This window comes from Sorghum bicolor, chromosome 1 (genome assembly GCF_000003195.3).
Source record: "Sorghum bicolor cultivar BTx623 chromosome 1, Sorghum_bicolor_NCBIv3, whole genome shotgun sequence".
Lineage (NCBI taxonomy): Eukaryota > Viridiplantae > Streptophyta > Magnoliopsida > Poales > Poaceae > Sorghum > Sorghum bicolor.
This window is the reverse complement of record NC_012870.2, coordinates 12707767-12725659: the sequence shown is the minus strand read 5'-3', so window position 1 is coordinate 12725659 and position 17893 is coordinate 12707767. Positions and strand designations below refer to the sequence as shown.

Sequence of the window (17893 nt, the reverse complement as noted above, 5' to 3'; positions counted from 1 at the left end):
CGATGTGTTCTCTTGATGGCCGCTTCTTGCATTGGCCTCTCGCTGGGGAATCCTATGCCGCTATATATATGCTGACGGACTCTGGCCGTCAGGTTCTCGTCCTTGCTCTTTGTCCTCCTCATGATCTGAGGAATGCCGCTTACTATTAATCTCCGCCGTTGGTTTGGCCTAATCCCAGTCAGTCAGGCTTTGATCAGGCTCTTGCATTCGCGTTGCGTCGCAACCCACGGCACGCCACGCCACGAGACATGATTTGAGTCGTGCCGCTCCAATCACCCGATGAAGGGACTGGACTGGACTGGACTGGCTGGAGAATATGCTCGCGCGACGCGACCGTGTGTTTCCCGAGAAATAAAGCAAGGGGGGGTGCCGCGCCGGCGAGACGCCAATCCATCGCCCATCGGCATCGGGTGGTGCTGCTGACCGAGGACATGAGGGCAGACGCGGCCTCGATCTGGTGGCGCTCGACGGACCCAACCGCTCCGACGCCATGATGCACGCACGCCGTGCGCGCCTGCGCCTGCGCCTCGCCTCGCTCTGCTTTCGTTTCTCTCACAAACAAGCAAGCTGGCGTCTGGCGATGCTTTTCGAGCGAAAACGGAGCAGCCGCGCCGCCGTGGCACGGCCTCCGAATACACCAGCTACCCCAATTTTTGTGGCGCAGGGACTTTTCAGCTGAAGCTCTTCCGTTTTGCTGTTTGACCCTCGGTCAGCCAGGCTTTGATCAGGCTTCCGTTCTGACACATAAGTAAGGGGGGTGTTTAGTTCTTCATAAAATACAAAATGTTAATTACTTTGAAACGATGGAATACAAAATACCAAGATCTTCAGAGTTATATTTAGTTCCATCGAAAATATAGAATTTATTGTTCCCATGAGGCTCTTTTGGACTTTTTTTTTTGCCTCTTCAGACCAAAATCCAAAATGAAAAATAACTATTTTTTGCCAAAAATTTTGCAATGTATTTAATCTATTTTTTTTTAAATGGAAGAGAAACTAAACACCCTCTAAACCTATATATATACAAAATAGGTCTATACGGGCCTCAGGGATAACACAAAAGACCGAGCCCTATTGACTTTTATGGGCCTAATCCTTACTCTCTTTGATGCAGACATAATCACAGCCCATCTTAGATCCACCAGACTAATAAAACCGCAACATTTTGTTGCTTATAAACGCCATGCAGCTAGATGAAACTCTTTGTGTGCACTGCATTCAATCAAATCAAGGAGAAATCCCCTACAACAAGCGTATGGCGGCAACTAGCTAATAGAAAGAAGAAAAAAAAGAATGCAGTCAACTAGAACATCGGGGAACAAAAAATACATGGATCCTCTTGTTTCATAAATTAATTCTTTTGTCGCTTCGGAAGGCAGTTGAAGTTACAAAATTGCCTCGAATTCTCTTGCCACATGTAAACACACCTCCGGACCTCAAAAATCATCTGTAGCACCCTCCAAATTCGCATTGCTTGCAGGTATCCATTTAGCTTCTCGAAACGAATTTTCTTCTGTGTCGTGGGTGCAAAAGTGCAGGATGGATGGATGGACGTTCCACTGTAATGCTTGTGTGACCTTCTACAACATCTAAGGGGCAAGACATCAATCATCTACTCTACAAATCCTCTTTCTCATCTTTTAGTCGGATTGGGTGAATTGCAACTCCATTTTGGGCCGATCGAACTCGTCCCCATCTTCCCAGGCGAGGCTCCTGATGGAACAGAAATTTAGTACTGAGCTTGAGATTCCAACATTCACAAAGATCAGAGTGTTGTGGTGCAAAAGGATGAAAAGAAATTGTGTCCTTCCACATGGTTCAGCTTGTAGAGCTTAGTAGAATATAAAGGATCTCGTCTACAAAGTATCTGAGCAGTAGTAACAAAGGGAGCATGACATACTGACCTGGCCAACACCAGCAACAATAAAACGTCCAGATTTTGCTATGGCCAGAGAATTAACAAATCCATCCTGGAGTGAGAAAAAAAACATATATCAGTGACACAGCAAGGAAAAGTACAATGTTCAACATTCTTTTACACTGCTAGAATGAAAAATTAAATTGAGCAAAGGAATGCATTTTAATTAACAATTGCAGAAAACTATGACAGTAGATCCTGCATGGTATGGGTTTGGGACAGCTAATCAGCAGAACATGCAGCAGGTGCAGTATCTGTCTTGAGCAAATTCCAGACGAAATGTCTGACCTCTCCTTGGGAAAACTTATCACAAATCAAACAAAAACAAATTGGTATCCAGCCCGAAACCACAGGCAAGGGTTCATATATCAGCGCATGGCTCAGAAATTACATTGTGACCCGCAATTTGACCTGAAATGATTTCATGGCTCTGACAGTGCATTTTTTTTAATCTTCTACTAAATGAGTGATTCCATGAACTTCCAGGAATACACAGGATGAAAGATTATGACAACAAAGCCAGTATATGTTGGAAAACACATCTGACAGCTTGCAGATTTACCCGAGCCTAAGCTTAATACGAGATGGAAAAGATACCATGTTGGAGAATAGTATCTCAAATACTCACATTGTTATGGAAAAGCAGGAGAGAGAGAAGACATACCCAACATTGTCATGGAAAAGCAAGGGAGAAAGAAGACTACAGAGGTGATAGCGGAAAGCGCTTATGAATTTCTTTCACTAGGTAGGGGCTGATTTCTAAAGCAGCTGGGTTGTACAGACTGAAAAAAGTTCAATTTTTTTATTAAGTGTTTAGCGAGCTACAAATGATTATTTTCAGTTGTGCTCTGACTTATAAAATATGATAGTCACTGTGGACTATATCACTGCAGTGGGCAAGCATATCTATTCCAGCATATCTATTCCCAGAAAGTAAGGACTGACAAAAGTGCTAGTGAACAGAACTGAAGGATGAATAAAAAATGTACTTAGTGAAACCTATCTAAGGGGACTCCAAAGCTTGATAGAGTACAATCTATCCATTTGCTAGGTGTTTCTTTTTGCAAGTTTTTTAGTTCATCGTTTCATTGCCATCATCAATTAGTAACATCATCAGCTGCATGGTCCCTTGATCTTCAGTTTAAAGCGCTTGTGGGCATTACAGTGAACAGCAAAGAAAAATTTGTTCGACTGAAAAAATTGCAGATACAGAGGAATACAACAATCACCCGCCAAAAACATATGAACAAAGCAGTGTTTGTGTGGTGAGTTACTAATAAAGCACCTCCCCAATGAAGAAGGTGCTATCAGCGAAACTCCCAGGGAACCATGTTTTCAGATCGTATTATCGAATCTAGTTGTTTGACCACCGATCAGACGACTAATCGCGATTAGTCGTCGATCAGGGTCGATTAGTCGGTCTGATCGGGCTGATCGGACATTTAGTCGTCCTTATGCCTAGATAACCTGATCGACCATGTATATACTATATATATATATATGATGTAAATATATGAATTCATGGCATAATGAATCATTATCATGGTGATTTGGCCACTTACATGTAATTCCAGCTTGCTGATGCCTGATTTGGCCACAAACATGAGCTCCTGCCTCCTGGACACTCACTCACTCACTCTTGTTCTTTTCTTACCCTAATTGGCTGGCTTAAGGTGGGCCTAATTCTTCCTACAGGCCTAAATACAATATTCTTGTACTGGCCCAACTTATCGTCCTGCTACACTTATCGGACGACTAATCGTGACTAATCGCATCTAATCGGACGATAAGGTTTCTGATCGACCTGATCGAATCGACGAAACTTATCAAGCACGCAGTTACGATAAGGACGACTAATCACGATTAATCGCGATTAGTCGTCCGATCTGAAAACATGGCCAGGGAACATCGATCTTGGCCTCCCATGAATCAGAAGAACAGCTAAGCGAGTTAATCTGGGATTATGAAGGCCATGTATGCAAATCAACACTCAGCTTTGAGCCTTTGAGCACACAGAGAAGTCAGAAACAGAGCAGTAGGCATGCAGATCGAAGAATATGTGGAGCCACATGGGTCCACCTCAAAGCAGATCGAAGAGGCAGATAGATAAATTGACAAGCGGCTCCAAAGAGTCTAGGCCTTGTCTGTTTCAGATGAGAAGCTTGTCTGGGATTGTCAATGGCACGCCCTGGAAACGAAACCACGGCTCTGCTCATTGAAAAAAGAAATCGGAAAGACAAAGATTTGTTCAAGAACTCATCTGCCATCTCACAATAGGACACGATGTGAAGGATGGGACATAGCAGAGAGAATTTTGATTTTCTCTACGCCCGCAACGGAACTGAGATGTCATGAGCTAGAAGCCATCCAGTTCTCTCAAAGACAATTGCTTCTTTAACCCCCACGAATTAGAATCACAACAACAGCCACAGATTCAAACGCAAAGCCAAAAACACGGAGCTCAGGCGAAAAAAAAAAACAAGAAACAAGAAACAAAAAAACTAAGATCGAAAGCCTGATTAAGTACAGTGGTGGCAGCGACACAATGGTCAGGATTTCAATCTGGTGGTTTGGTGTATTTGATCAAGCACACAAGGTTAAACTTGAAGAATCCATAAAAGAAAATGATGCGAACGCCATCTATTGAGTGTTTCTGAAATTTATGAGATCAGTAGGCGATGCTATGGATAGTAAAATAAATAAGGGGAAAAATGAGAAAGTGGCACCAAATCTGCATACATGCTTAACACAAAAGACTGGTTTAGCTTGTATAATAGGCCAGGTGGAGTAACCATCTAAAACTCTATATTTTCCACTCCCTTATTTACAGATTGTAGCCAACCCAAATGAACCATAATATGGACTCCGACAAATAGCTATACAGGCTAAAGTTTGCTAAGGTACCCAAAGTATTAAAAGAATCAATAGATACAAATTAGATTTCTTAAGGAGATAGAGTTGACAATACATTGTACATTTGAAGAATGTCTGATTCAGAATTACACTCTAAAGACTTCCAATTAATGAACACCTTGAAATAGTTTATCTGCACAGTCAGCAGAGAACATATATGCCCCTGGACATTCCAAAGCAGCAACTACTTACCTTCTACTCCTTCCATTCACAAATAAATCCCTGGTCATTCCAAAGCAACAACTACTTACTTCTACTCCCTCCATTCACAAATAAATGATGTTTTGGGGTTATCTTAAGTCAACCGTTTCAAACTTTTATTAGAAATTATGTTTTTTTGTATTAGTTAGGATATTGAAATGATACAAGATTCCTGTTGAAAATTAGTTTACATGATAGTATATGTATGCCATGTGTTACAAACATACTGTAGCAAACATTAGTGGTCAAAAAATTGTGTTCTGGAGATCATGTCTGTGTCTAATTGTCCAGAACATCACTTATTTGTAACTGGAGCGAATATGATCGACTTAGAAACTACCAAAGGACCTAGACTGATTTAAGAAATCCCATTAATGTCCTTTAATTGAGCACATGTACATGTCAAGTCTCAACAATAGATAGCAAGATGAAAATGCATTGATCACTTAATCTATGATGGATATAATATTCAGGACTACATTCAGCAAAATGAATCGAGTAACAAGAGTAGCATACCAGTTTCAAATCGAATAATGGCTCGACTCCCTTGGAATCAGGTTTGACAGCCCAGAGACGAACTAAACCATTTCCTGCTCCTGATGCAGCAAGGTCAGAACCTCTTCTTGCAGCAACAGTACCAACCCATGACTGGGCTGCGGATGGCACATTTTCAGGTTTATGTATTCCATTTTCTGCATTGAAACATGATATATAAAGCATTAAGGATTCCACAAATATAAGGTACAAGTATAGTACCATGATGCAAAGTGCTACTAAACTGAAAGCCGTCTTAACAATAATTGAAAAGATGATGAAAAGAAAACAGACTAGTGAACACAGGAATTTCACAGGAATCAGTTCAATTCACAGGAAAAACGCAGCAACCGGGATTTTTCCCACGTTCCAAACATAAAGGGGATGCCATCTTACCTTTAGGTGACTCATCATCATTGTCAACTGAATTAAGGTTAGTACATGATACTGCATGAGCATTTTTTATTATGAGAATAGGCTTTTTCCTCATTATGCTCCAAAGCTCAATGCTTCCATCATCAGATCCAGACAAAAATTCCTTGTCATCAATAAAGCAGCAACTCTCTAAAGATGCGGCAGCAGGAGCACGGAACACTAACTGCGACTCTTCTGGAATCTGTCCAAGAACAAAGAGACTTCAATTGACAGAGTAAACTACAGTATCTACAACATGAACCCATCACATCCCCTTATTAAATGATAAATAACTAACTGAAGGATGCTCCTACAAACCACAGTCTGCCATATAGTAGTTAACCTAGAGGTTTCCTAGATCCTAAATAACTTTTTTTAAAAAAAAAAAACTAGAGGTTTGCATCATACACAAACAAAGCACAGCTTCAAATTACTCAGTATGAAGGCAATGCCATGTAGCTAATAGTAGAGAATCTACATTACTTCTCATGAACTATTTTTGTCATTGCTTTCACAAGAATAGTGCATGTGGCATTGCTTTAGGTGAATCCTCAGCAAAACTTGCGAATAATCAAAATTTATAAAAAATAATAAAAACCTCAGCAAAACTGTAGCATTTATGCCAGCATCCAGTAGTGATTGGTCTAACTAAAAGCATGTAGTCTCTGAAAACCGAAGGAAAATGGAAGGCAGGTCATACAGGATGGCACCAGTGTTACTGCTGTGAACTAGAGGGCTAAGTGGTCTTTCGGCAATGGGTACCATAGTGGTATGGAAACCAGATTTTCCATATAAAGCTAGTGATCCTTTATTAGATAATTTCATCCAGTTCACCGGAAGAAAATCTTCTGCACTCTATGACAGCTGGGTGACAAACACGATCCAGTTCACCGGAAGAAAATCTTCTGCACTCTATGACAGCTGGGTGACAAACACGAATCACGTATGTACTTAGTTACAACATTACCTTCCAAAGGTGCATCGTACGGTCCCGTGCTACAGTTAGAATCCTGTCTTTGCTAAGTGCATCCATTGTCAAGATTTCATTCTGATGCCCATATAAACAGTTCATGTATGTTCTATCCTCTGCATTCCACTGCATTATTGAACGGTCAAAAGAACCAGAGAATAGCTCTGAAGAGTCCGGTGCAAAAGAAAGACATGATATTGGTCCCCGATGGCCGCTAAATGCCTGCAAAAACAAATAATTGAATTATTGAACAGAGTTAGCAAGCTAGGTAGACTGGCTCCAGAAGAAGTTCAGCATAACTATTGGCTCAGAAAGCATATCAGCTTAACTATACCTACAGTTTCTTTTATATTACAAAATTTCTCTTATATTTACACTGATTATATTCTAACCTGGAAGCAATGTTCAAAAAGGCGCCAGGCGCCAGGCGGTGACCTACCGCCTAGAGCCTAAGTGTGCCTAGGCACGCCTGGGCGTTGTCGAGGAAGTTTCTAGGCATTCTACCCATATACATATGTTACCTTAAATAAAAGAAAAAACAGGGGATTGTGGACTGAAAGTTAGACAAAAAGCCCCAAAAAAGCCCAGCCCACCTTGCCTTCCTAGGTGCACGCATCCACCTTATCTAGTTGACTCAAAGACTCTGCTTTCTGCCTGCCTCCTCCCTTCCATCTCCGCCGCCGCTAGCTTCCACCCGACTGCCGTCTCCACCGCCGCGCCTGCTGTCTCTGCGTGTAAGCAGCCCACCATCCATGCCTCCTCCCCCGCCACCCCCGCTGTTCCCACCTCCTCCTCCGGTGCCCCTGATGTTCCCACATCCTCCCCCACCGCTCAGCATCCTTACCTTGGCGGATTTGCTTGTAGGAACACCAGGAATGGCATGTCCAGCCACCACAGCCGACGGGCGCCGCATAGGTACCGCCTACCCCCCTAGGCTATGCGGTACCCCATTGCTTAGCGCATAAGCGTGCCTAGGCGACTGCGGAATCACGCCTTTTTGAACACTGCCTGGAAGCATTGGATCTGGTTTTGTTTCACCATTTTTAATTTATGATTAAAATTGGATGTAACTCAATTTCTAAACAATATTGTGTATAGCCAAGAGTCAACTGAATTTCATAAGAAATGTTCAGCATGTACTATATCTAGCAAGGCATTTATGAACATTGATGAATGATGCTCAAAGTGCATCGAGAATATGGGTAGATTTGATCCAACCAAACTGCCTTCCAAATATATCTCAAACTTGCAAAGTACAACTCCAAAATAGGTGTCATACCTGTATGTGTTCCCGTGACCTAACATCCCATAAATGGATATGACGGTCCAAGCCACCACTCGCCAAGTAACGACCATCAGAACTGGCAGCTAAAGCCAGCACTTGCTTGCTTCTTTTAGCTGATACTGGTGGTTTAGCATGATGTGAAACCAACACATTTTCACTTGGCCATATATACTTCTCACATTTCCCAGTTTCAACATCCCAATGCATAATGACTCCATCTTTTGATGCTGAAAATCCCTTATCACTATCCTTGGATAAAGCAACAGCAGTAACAGGTTGCCGGTGCTTCACAAGAAACTTAAAGCCATCCTGAGGGCCCGGTGGTAATACCCTGCAACAGTTTCACAAAGTTTAGTAATTTGCACTAGTCCAGACACAAAGTTGCTATGGTCAGCTGTACACATTGAATTTCAATGCTAAACTTAAATAGATATGTTATTCTTTTAATAAGGCTGTTTAGTAAAAGCTTATAGAATGCATAAAGGATTCAATTGTTATGACATGGCATTCTTTTAATAAGGCCATCATTGTTATGCCAGTGGAGACCATAACCATATTCCATCTCAGATAACTGATTCAATACTGACAACTTCAGCACCTTCCACTTCAATATATTAATCATATCATAAGGTATCCAAGCAGTCAAAATGTAGTATCATTTCATCTATGTTTCAAGTTTCAACAGATTTATGTACACTAGCAAAACAGATCCCACCTGGACTAAAATATGACTCAATGCAACCAACAGCGCCAAAGAAAGGGGTGGAGATGAACCTTAGTCCCCATCATGCAAACAGATTCATGCTAACTAAATTGCCCATTTTGTAAATAATATGACAAAAAAACTTATGTTTGAGGGCACTTTCAAGCATTAAAAACAAACACATCCGGCCTTGTTTAGTTCCGAAAAGTGAAAAGTTTTCGGTACTGTAGCATTTTCGTTTGTTTGTGACAAATATTATCCAATCATAGACTAACTAGGATCAAAAGATTCATCTCGTGATTTACAGCTGAACTGTGTAATTAGTTTTTGTTTTCGTCTATATTTAATGTTTCATGCATGTGCCACAAGATTCGATGTGACGGGGAATCTTGAAAACTTTTTGGTTTTCAGGGTGAACTAAACAAGGCCTTAGCATCTAGGTGGGAATTGAGGTTATTACTCTATGGTTTCCTGGTATATTTCAGTAATCCTCAAGTATTGAAGCTATCTCTTATTATAAAAAATCAGCAGGGACCTGCTATACTACAAGCATCTAGTTTTCTAATATCAAACATGAAACTGAAGCATTTTCCAGCTAACCCCCCCCCCCCCCTTCTGTTCTCCTCACGACGTGGCCACGGCATCCCCACTGCCACATTAGTAACTCTCAAAGTCCACCGCCCACTGCTGGCTGGCGGCACCCCGCCTCACCAGTCCACCTGCCTCCCACAAGTTTCTGCTTCTTTCTAAGCCAAAATCACCCAGTAGCCTGAAAAGTGAAAACCCAAAAACCTAACCCCTACCAGCCACCACTCGACATTGCTGTGCCATCACCTGAAATATCACAGATCTCGGCGCCTGATGTATAGGAGTTGTATAAATAAATGCAGAAGTGACACTTAATGTTCGTTTGGTAGGGCTCCAGATTTGAAACGTTTCAGATCCAGATTCTCTCCAGAAACGTTTCAAAAGATGAATCAGAATCACTTTGTGAAACTGTTTGGCTGTTAGACTGGATTCCGGTCCACATAAAAAATTGTTTTTTGCATTAGAAAAATATATAAATGAAAATATGCTTCAAAAAATGTTAGAACTTTCTGTGGGAGTAGGAAAACTTTAATACAACTTGTTTTATTTTTTTTCACTTCAAATAATTAATTTCAAAATACAAGCATTAAGTGCAGAGGAGAGGCTGGGAATCGGAATCGTGCGAAACTGGGTTCTACCTATTCTTTTCTCATCGAGTTCTAGAGGAATGCAATAATAAAGAAAGATCTTGATTCTATCTTTCCTCCCTGCTTAGGAAAGTTCGAGTTGCTGGGCCTCAGAGCAAGGAATGCTGGAGGAATCGAATTCGAACAGCCGCCAGGGGGTGTTTAGTTCCCCTTTTTCCCCAAAAAAAACTTGGGTTTCGGTCCATTATTTTGCATAATGGAACTAAACACCATGCAAATTTTTTGGCAAAAAGGTAGTCATTCTCCATTTCGGATTTTGGCCTCAAGAGGCCAAAAAAACCCCAAAAAGAGCCTCAAGATGCTCTTATGAGGGCAATAAATTCTGCATTTTGGATGGAACTCTAAACATGACCCTGAAAATTTTGGCATTTTGCATTTCATCACTCCAAAGTAGTTGGCATTTTGCATTTTGTATTCTATGGGGAACTAAACACCCCCTTAATTAATCCCTGGGCCAACAAATGGTGTTCCTATTCTAAGCACTGATTTGCAGCCCCCTCTCCCAACCCCAAGACAGGGTTGTAATGTAATTTGCTTCAAGGGGAATTAACCAGTAGCTAAAGAGCACTCTCCACTCCAATCACTACCCTAAACCAAAAGAGGTTCTGTTCCTTCATTTGTGAAATTACGAACTGGGGTCACATGCAAACCCCAAATGAGTTACTCAATGGTAGTGGAGCGGGTAAATACAGTAAACTCCCACATAAACAGATACGTAGTACAACTGACAAACTACCATTCTGGAGATAACTCGAGGGGAATTTGTTTCTGACCTCGCGGCAATCTCCCTCCGCTTCCTGCCGCTCTCCTCGAGCTGCTTCCTCTGCAGGATCTCCGCCACCCGTCTCCCTCCCGACTCGTCCTCGTCCTCGTCGTCATCCTCCTGCCCCCTCTTAGCGACCTCAGTGACCTTCTGCAGCCACTCCTTCGCCATACGCATCTTCTTCTCCCCCACCGTCTCCTCGTCCTCCTCCTCGCCGCCCCCGTCCCCATCCTCATCAAATCCGCCACCAACCGCAGCCACGCCGCCGTCGTCGTCGCTGTCCTCGCTCTCGATGTCCTCGTCACGGCCCCCGCGGCGGCGCTTGGGCTCGGACTCGAAGAAGGGGTCGTCGTCCCCTCCGCCGCCGCCACGTCGGGAGCCCGGGCGGGGCTTGGGGCGCGAGGCCCGCTTGCGGGGGCGCGGCGCCATGGTGTCTGGTGGGGAAAGCGAGCGCTCACGCTTGCGCTAGGATTTCGGTGGAAGGCAACGCGGTGTTTCGCCGCCGCCGCCGCCGCCGGGGGGTGAGCACGAGAGTTTGGGGGAAGCGAGTCAAGCGACGGGCGGCGGAAAGGCGAGGGTTTAAGACAGGAGTGGAGTTGCGGACGAGGGCTTAACCGGTCGGCGGCGGCTAACCTGAATTTTGGGCCGGATGGGGTTGAATAGAGTCTGGGCCGAGCTTCTCCCGGAATGTAAATTGGGTCGATTTGCTCCTATATTTTTCTACATTTGTTGGGCCCTCTTACTGTGACTGAAAACGGGGGCACACTCGACGGCCGACCGTAAGTTTAGGATAGCAACGAATGAGGAATTGAGGAATGAGGATAGATGATGATCCAAAAATTCTCATTCACACGACAATAGTTGACCAAACAAGATAATTCAGATGGGTGAAATAATCCCGATTGATCAACCAAAGGCAAGCAAGCAGCATCGATAGAGGGATCAGCTTACAATTAGATGCAATCCAAACCCTAATAAGATTCTTCCACAGCTACTCCAGTAACTATGAACGGTTTGGCATTATGAAAGATATACTCCCTCTATTCTGTAATATAGTACATCTTAGGGTTTCTAAGACAAATTAAGAAAAAACGTAAAGATGTATGTATTTTTATTTTATTTCCTGATCAAGCATTATCTCTAACGTGATTGATGGTGATTAGTCGATAAACAAAAAGTATTTAATGTAAAATTGGTTTTTGTTCTCGGGAATGTATTATGTTTGAGGATATATTATATTACTAGACGGAGGGAGTACATGTGTACTTGCGGGGGGGCTCAGAGCCTGCAGATGATAGATCTTTCGGCATATTGCCAAATGGCAAATAATTTGATGAATTGGTGATACAAAAATTCATATATAAAACAGCTAAATGCGAATATTCAAATATGTCGATCAAATCCCTTTTTTGTGTTGTATACCAAAGTGTGAATGATGAACTTATCTGGGCTGTACAAATGAAAGAAGAATCAACATACTACAAAAGAGGTTAGCCAATTCATAAGTCATGACTAAAAGATGGAGGTCAGGTGGGATACGGTACAAATGAAGCTCAACTTCACTTGCAAAAAGCAGCTTCCACGTAGCTACACAGAAAGGCAACTTATTATTGTTGAAAATGAATGCATTAGGCTTAACGGTTAACCACACCTTGAGCACACTCTACGTCTCAACAACGGCGGCTGGTCACCAGGAGACGAAAAAAAAATACATTGTCCAATATACATTGTACGGACCTAGTAACTCAACACGAATAAGTCTGAAGATTTGTACAAACTTATGTTCGCCTGTCAGCGACTAACAACCATAGTGTAGCACTTTATATTCACGATTACATCTCCCTTCATTACACGCCGTTATGGACGGCGCCTCGTGCCGGCTTGTCGTCGCCGTTCTCCACCTTGGCGATGGCAGACTCGGCGGCGAGCGCCTTGGCCGTGTCGTAGGACGCGTGCAGGCCGACGAAGAGGTAGTAAACCAGCAGCGCGGCCGTCCAGTACCCGAAGCGCATGAACGACTTGGAGTCGATGGAGCCCAGGAGGAAGACGTTGATGGCGATGGACGCCGACGGCAGCCACGGCACCAGCGGCACGCCCCACAGCTTGGGCGCCCTGGCCTGCGGCACGAACGCCCACAGGCACACCGTGGACACGAACCACGCGGTCACCGTCACCGCGTACGGCACCCACCCGTTGATGTCGACGCCCCAGCACGTCGCCGTCGCCGTCGACGTGGCGAGGATGGCGGCGATGCACGCCGCCAGCTTGTTCCGGTTGGCGGTCGTGGTCTCCCCGGCGACGTAGTAGCGGCGGACCAGCAGCGCGACGGCGACGAGCTTGAAGATGAAGAGCGTGGAGATGGAGAGGAGGTTGGAGAGGATGCCGAGGTCGGTGAAGAAGGCGATGACGGCGGTGGCGACGAGCATGACGACGGTGGCGTTGACGGGCGTCCCCGTGCGCGGGTGCACCTGCGCGAGCCACGGCGGCATCATGTGCGTCCGGGCGATGTGCGTGAGGTACCGCGCCTGGCCGACGGCGCTGACGAGCAGCACGGTGGTCATGCCCTTGAGCGCGCCGAAGGCGACGATGTACTTGGCCCAGTCCATGCCCCTGGCGGAGAAGGCCACGGAGAAGGGCGCGTCGGCGTCGATGGACGAGTAGGGCTGCATCAGGCAGAGCGTGACGGCGAGCACGCAGTAGAGCGCGGTGGTGAGCGTCATGGCGCCGACGAGGCCGATGGGGATGTCCCGCGCCGGGTTCTTGGTCTCCTCCGCCATGGTGCTCACGGCGTCGAAGCCGATGTAGGCGAAGAAGAGCACGGCGGACGCCGAGAAGATGCCGCGGACGCCGAAGGGCATGAAGTCCCGCATGTTGGCGGCGTCGGCCTTGGTGAGCCCGGCCACGATGATGAAGATGATGACGGCGATGTGGACGACGGAGAGGACGTAGTTGAAGCGGGAGGTGCCCTTGGTGCTGGCCGAGGCGAAGATGCAGACGAGCGCGATGACGACCACGGCGATGGGGTCCAGCTCCGAGTAGTTGGCGTCCAGCCCCGACGCGTGGATGCGGAAGTCGCTGGGCTGGTGGTTCAGCAGCGTGGCGAAGTAGGACGTCCAGGCGCGCGCCACGGCCGCGCCGCCGATGCAGTACTCCAGCAGGATGTTGCCCGCCGCCACGAACGCCATGAAGTCGCCCAGCTCCACGCGCAAGTAGGCGAACGATCCACCTGACATTCGTCATCAACGCAAAGCATTTTTCACGATTTCCATTGCATTTCTCCGACGGAGGAATCAATAATCATTGCCGGTTCGAATTACTGCTTTCATAGTAACTGCATGGTTCTTCAGACTGAAAACAAAGAATTCACAGACTTGCTAAAACTATTCTACTGTTTTTACTTGGAGTAAAATTTTATTTTGCAACCAAGATTAATTTCTTGATGGCGATTAATATACTATATTGATCAAATATTTTTCATAGTTTTCATGTAACGATGCAAGATCCACAAGGCCTGTTTGGAGCACGGGGAAATTTCCCTATTCCCGTGTTTTTCATGTGAAATTGAACTGATTCCTGTGAAATTCCTTAGCTATTTCTATGAAATTCTTGCGTTCCAAACAGGCTTTGAAATTTGGGGTGCTGAAGATTGCAACAGTGGTGTGCTGGAAGATTTTTTTTCTGACTTGTTTGAAAAACCTTTTCCAAAAGAAAGCATGTTTTTTTTTTGTTTAAAAAGAACTTGTTTGTGACTCAACAAGGAGAAACTTGTTCTGCCGAAGCATGCATGCATATGGTATTTTCCATGGGACAAACTGAAGTAGTAGCACTTTTAATTTCTCCTGCTGAAATGGCCTGACTAGAGCCACTAGAAAAAAGGATTTTATGTACTGGTGAACTTTGTTTTTTAAAATTTAGTCGGGTAATGGCACACCCAGTTGAAATGAAAGGATTAACAGCCGGACGGGTAGACTTATTCTACTGACGCAGAAAATAATACTGCTGATGAAACGATGCAGCCGCCAAGTCAACGAAATACGTTAACTGTCTAGTCAAGGTAGAGAATTTCGGCAAACGATTACATTGTCTAGTCAAGGTAGAGAATTTTCGGCAGACGATCAGCAACCAAAGTCGATCTGTTTCATGAGACTGTGACCTGCTGATGTGAAGTCCGAACTGTCCTTTAGCAGAAGGAGAATGTTCAGAGTATTACTAGTATAAGTGTATAACACTTCGACAGCTAAAACTAATTTTCCAAGCAGAGAAAAAAAAAGGGGCTGTATACCCAACACCCGGTTTTAGTTACGCCAATCATTCCTAGCAATTACACGAAAAATGACGGTAACTTTGTAACTGGCAGTTCAGATGCTAGAGACCTTAAACACACCCAAAATTTGTTTACTACGTACCTCTCAGGAAGATGTAAGGGGGGAGAAAAGCCAAAGGAAATTTTCAGGTGTTGGCTGTCATACAGCAATTGTGAAAGTAAAACGTCGTTAGTTTTCGCGAGGGAGATCTAAAATCAAATCTGCCCATGTGAGGTGAGTCTCAGTAGTCAGTACTCCAGAGCTTGATGCTGCTGGATGGATAGGAACACGAAGATACTATACTAAAGAAAGCTACAGCTGCTGGTGACCATTGACCAATCCCAATAGAAAACGAACAAGTTGGCAGTACCTTAGACAACTAGTAAACGCTGCCACACTGTACTGGCAGTGACATTGTTGTATTGCTCCAAGAGAATTTGATTTAACCCCGGCCGTTTAGGAAGCGAACAAACGAAGTCATACAAATTTTGCTGATTGGAGAGATGAGGTTCAACCTAGCTATACCTTCCTAGTTCCTACCTTGAATTTCTATGTTTTTAATTAATTTAAAGAAACAGTTTATGATCACAATAATCACGGCCAGGCTAGCGAACGTTTGAAAACCTTCCATATCGGTTCCTCAGGATCGTTTTATCTTACCCGCTCCCTGTTTAGATATTTTTAAAAGGGGAACGTATCCTATGCAATCTATCTTCGTGTGCAACCTATGCAACCACCAATTAAGACCACACAATCTAGATTCAATATCTGAGGTTTTTTTCACTTAAACCCTCTCATCTGGAGACACACGGGTTAGATTTAAACCCACAGTCAGTCATATCTCATAGTGTTAAGAAAGAATCTTTTAGGAAAAAAAAAATACTTTTTTCGAGGAAAATGGATACGCAAAGGAATCTCTCGGCGTATCAACCAGAATCATAGGAGGAGTACGTCAAAGAGCCATTTCATCTCAAGGAAATGAGACAAAATGATCTCAAGCAAGTATTGTTGGATCATGTCGATCGCCGTGGGCTTTGCTTTGCAGAACTGGTTTGCTGTGCTGGTCTTGTGCGCGTTGTACTTGTAATTTATAAGCAAGACAAGATGATGATGATGATAGGCGCGCGCGTTAATTACCTGCGACGGGGATCTCGACGGCGAACTCGGTGTAGCAGAAGACGGAGAGCATGGCGGAGACGCCGGAGACGACGTAGGAGATGACGACGGCGGGGCCGACGTCCTCCCTGGCCTCCTGGCCCGTGAGCACGAAGATCCCGGCGCCGATGACGGCGCCGACGCCGAACCACGCGAGGTCCCACCACGTGAGGTCGCGCTTCATGTCGGCGCCGCTGCGGGCGCGCACCTCGTGCAGCTCCGTCGTCTCCAGGGACCGCGACGTCACGCGGTCCGCCAGCCGGGACACCGTGCTCCGCAGCGCGCGCCCGTACGCCGACCAGCTCGAGAACGACTCCTCCGGGAAGAAGTCCGCCTTGGTGCACGAGCACCCGCGCTGCCGCTGCCGCACCCCCTCGCCGCCGACCGCCATGGCTGTTTGTGTGTGTGTGTGTGTGTGTGTGCCGGCTTCTTGTCCTGGTTCGTGTTGTATTGTGTGTTTATATATAGGAGAAGAGAAAGGGAGAAGATGAAATGGAGAATTAAAGGAGTGGTCAAACGGATTTGATACGTGACGGGGTTTAAATAGGAGAGGTAATTATGATAATGAGGAACGCTCCAATGGGAAAGCTAGCTGTGGGTTTTAAGCTGGCAATGAGGTGGCAAGAGGCACACTTCAGCTGTGCAGGGTGCCCAAATCCCCCCCCCCCCGCGTGCAGTGTGTACTAGTAGCAACTTCACAGTTCGGTACGGCGGTTTTTTGCATGGCTCTTTTTGAGAGGCTCTTCGTGTCGTGGCTTCTCTACAACAGTTTTGGCTTCTCATTGAGGGGCTCTTCGTGTCGTGGCTTCTCTAAAACAGTTTTGGCTTCTCAGTTTTTTCTTTTCTAAAAAATGACTCCTACAAAATATTTGATACGGGGTTTTTTAAGGAGCCAAAGATGAAGCCGAAAAAAAGCCTCACCAAATATGCCCTCAGCCATGTCTTGGACTCCCGGTGAAGCCTCCAACAAGGTTTAAGTTTGACGTTTGGTGTTAGGGTTTTGGATGATGATTCACCCCTGCTTGGTACTAGAATGGTAAAAAACATTTCTCTAAAAAGCTATACATAAATGAAGAAAAAAGGTAATCAAAATATGGTGATCTGATTACTTCTATGTTTTTATTAGTACAGATAATTTATGTGGAGAGAGGTGTGGCAAAAAAAGCATGTTGGGTTTTAGTTTCAGCTTATTTTAGCCGGAAATACCAAATATGCTTAATTGGAGACTGCATAGGCTTTAGAGAATGCCTTGGATGGTCCAAATTCTGTTAGGGAATGTTAATAGTTGGCAGAGTAGGAGGATAGCATGGATGCTAGACAATTCTTGAGGGGTTGTATCCACACCCATGAGACTCGGTTGCATACTTTTAGGAGGGTTGCTTCAACATCTAAGAGCATCTCCAATAGTCTTTCTTGAACTTACTCTCTAAATTCTCATTTGTAGAGTCATTTGCATAAAACACTTTATATATATCTTTGCACCCTCTAATAGTTTCTC

General features: G+C 44.7%; 2 protein-coding genes across 2 annotated transcripts; both read right to left on the bottom strand.

Annotated features, from left to right (window-relative positions):
• LOC8062216 (U3 snoRNP-associated protein-like YAOH) lies at window positions 1191-11525 on the bottom strand. The gene is made up of 7 exons (XM_002464134.2): window positions 10947-11525; window positions 8230-8566; window positions 6948-7172; window positions 5963-6182; window positions 5549-5724; window positions 1905-1970; window positions 1191-1713 (listed from the first exon to the last, which is right to left on the bottom strand). Exons 1-7 carry the CDS (start codon window positions 11363-11365, stop codon window positions 1618-1620), a joined length of 1539 nt encoding a protein of 512 aa, XP_002464179.1. The 5' UTR covers window positions 11366-11525; the 3' UTR covers window positions 1191-1617.
• On the bottom strand, window positions 12553-16976 carry LOC8062215 (cationic amino acid transporter 1). The gene is made up of 2 exons (XM_002464133.2): window positions 16378-16976; window positions 12553-14162 (listed from the first exon to the last, which is right to left on the bottom strand). Exons 1-2 carry the CDS (start codon window positions 16784-16786, stop codon window positions 12784-12786), a joined length of 1788 nt encoding a protein of 595 aa, XP_002464178.1. The 5' UTR covers window positions 16787-16976; the 3' UTR covers window positions 12553-12783.

Bases quoted from the DNA above. Each gene is read 5' to 3' on its own strand.
- LOC8062216 (XM_002464134.2), bottom strand. From the start codon at position 11,365: ATGGCGCCGCGCCCCCGCAAGCGGGCCTCGCGCCCCAAGCCCCGCCCG. The intron at 1,971-5,548 runs GTATGCTACTCT...TTCTCACTCCAG, and splicing joins CATTATTCGATTTGAAACTG to GATGGATTTGTTAATTCTCT. The intron at 1,714-1,904 runs GTCAGTATGTCA...CTGTTCCATCAG, and splicing joins TTGTTGCTGGTGTTGGCCAG to GAGCCTCGCCTGGGAAGATG.
- LOC8062215 (XM_002464133.2), bottom strand. From the start codon at position 16,786: ATGGCGGTCGGCGGCGAGGGGGTGCGGCAGCGGCAGCGCGGGTGCTCG. The intron at 14,163-16,377 runs GTAATTAACGCG...GACGAATGTCAG, and splicing joins CGTCGAGATCCCCGTCGCAG to GTGGATCGTTCGCCTACTTG.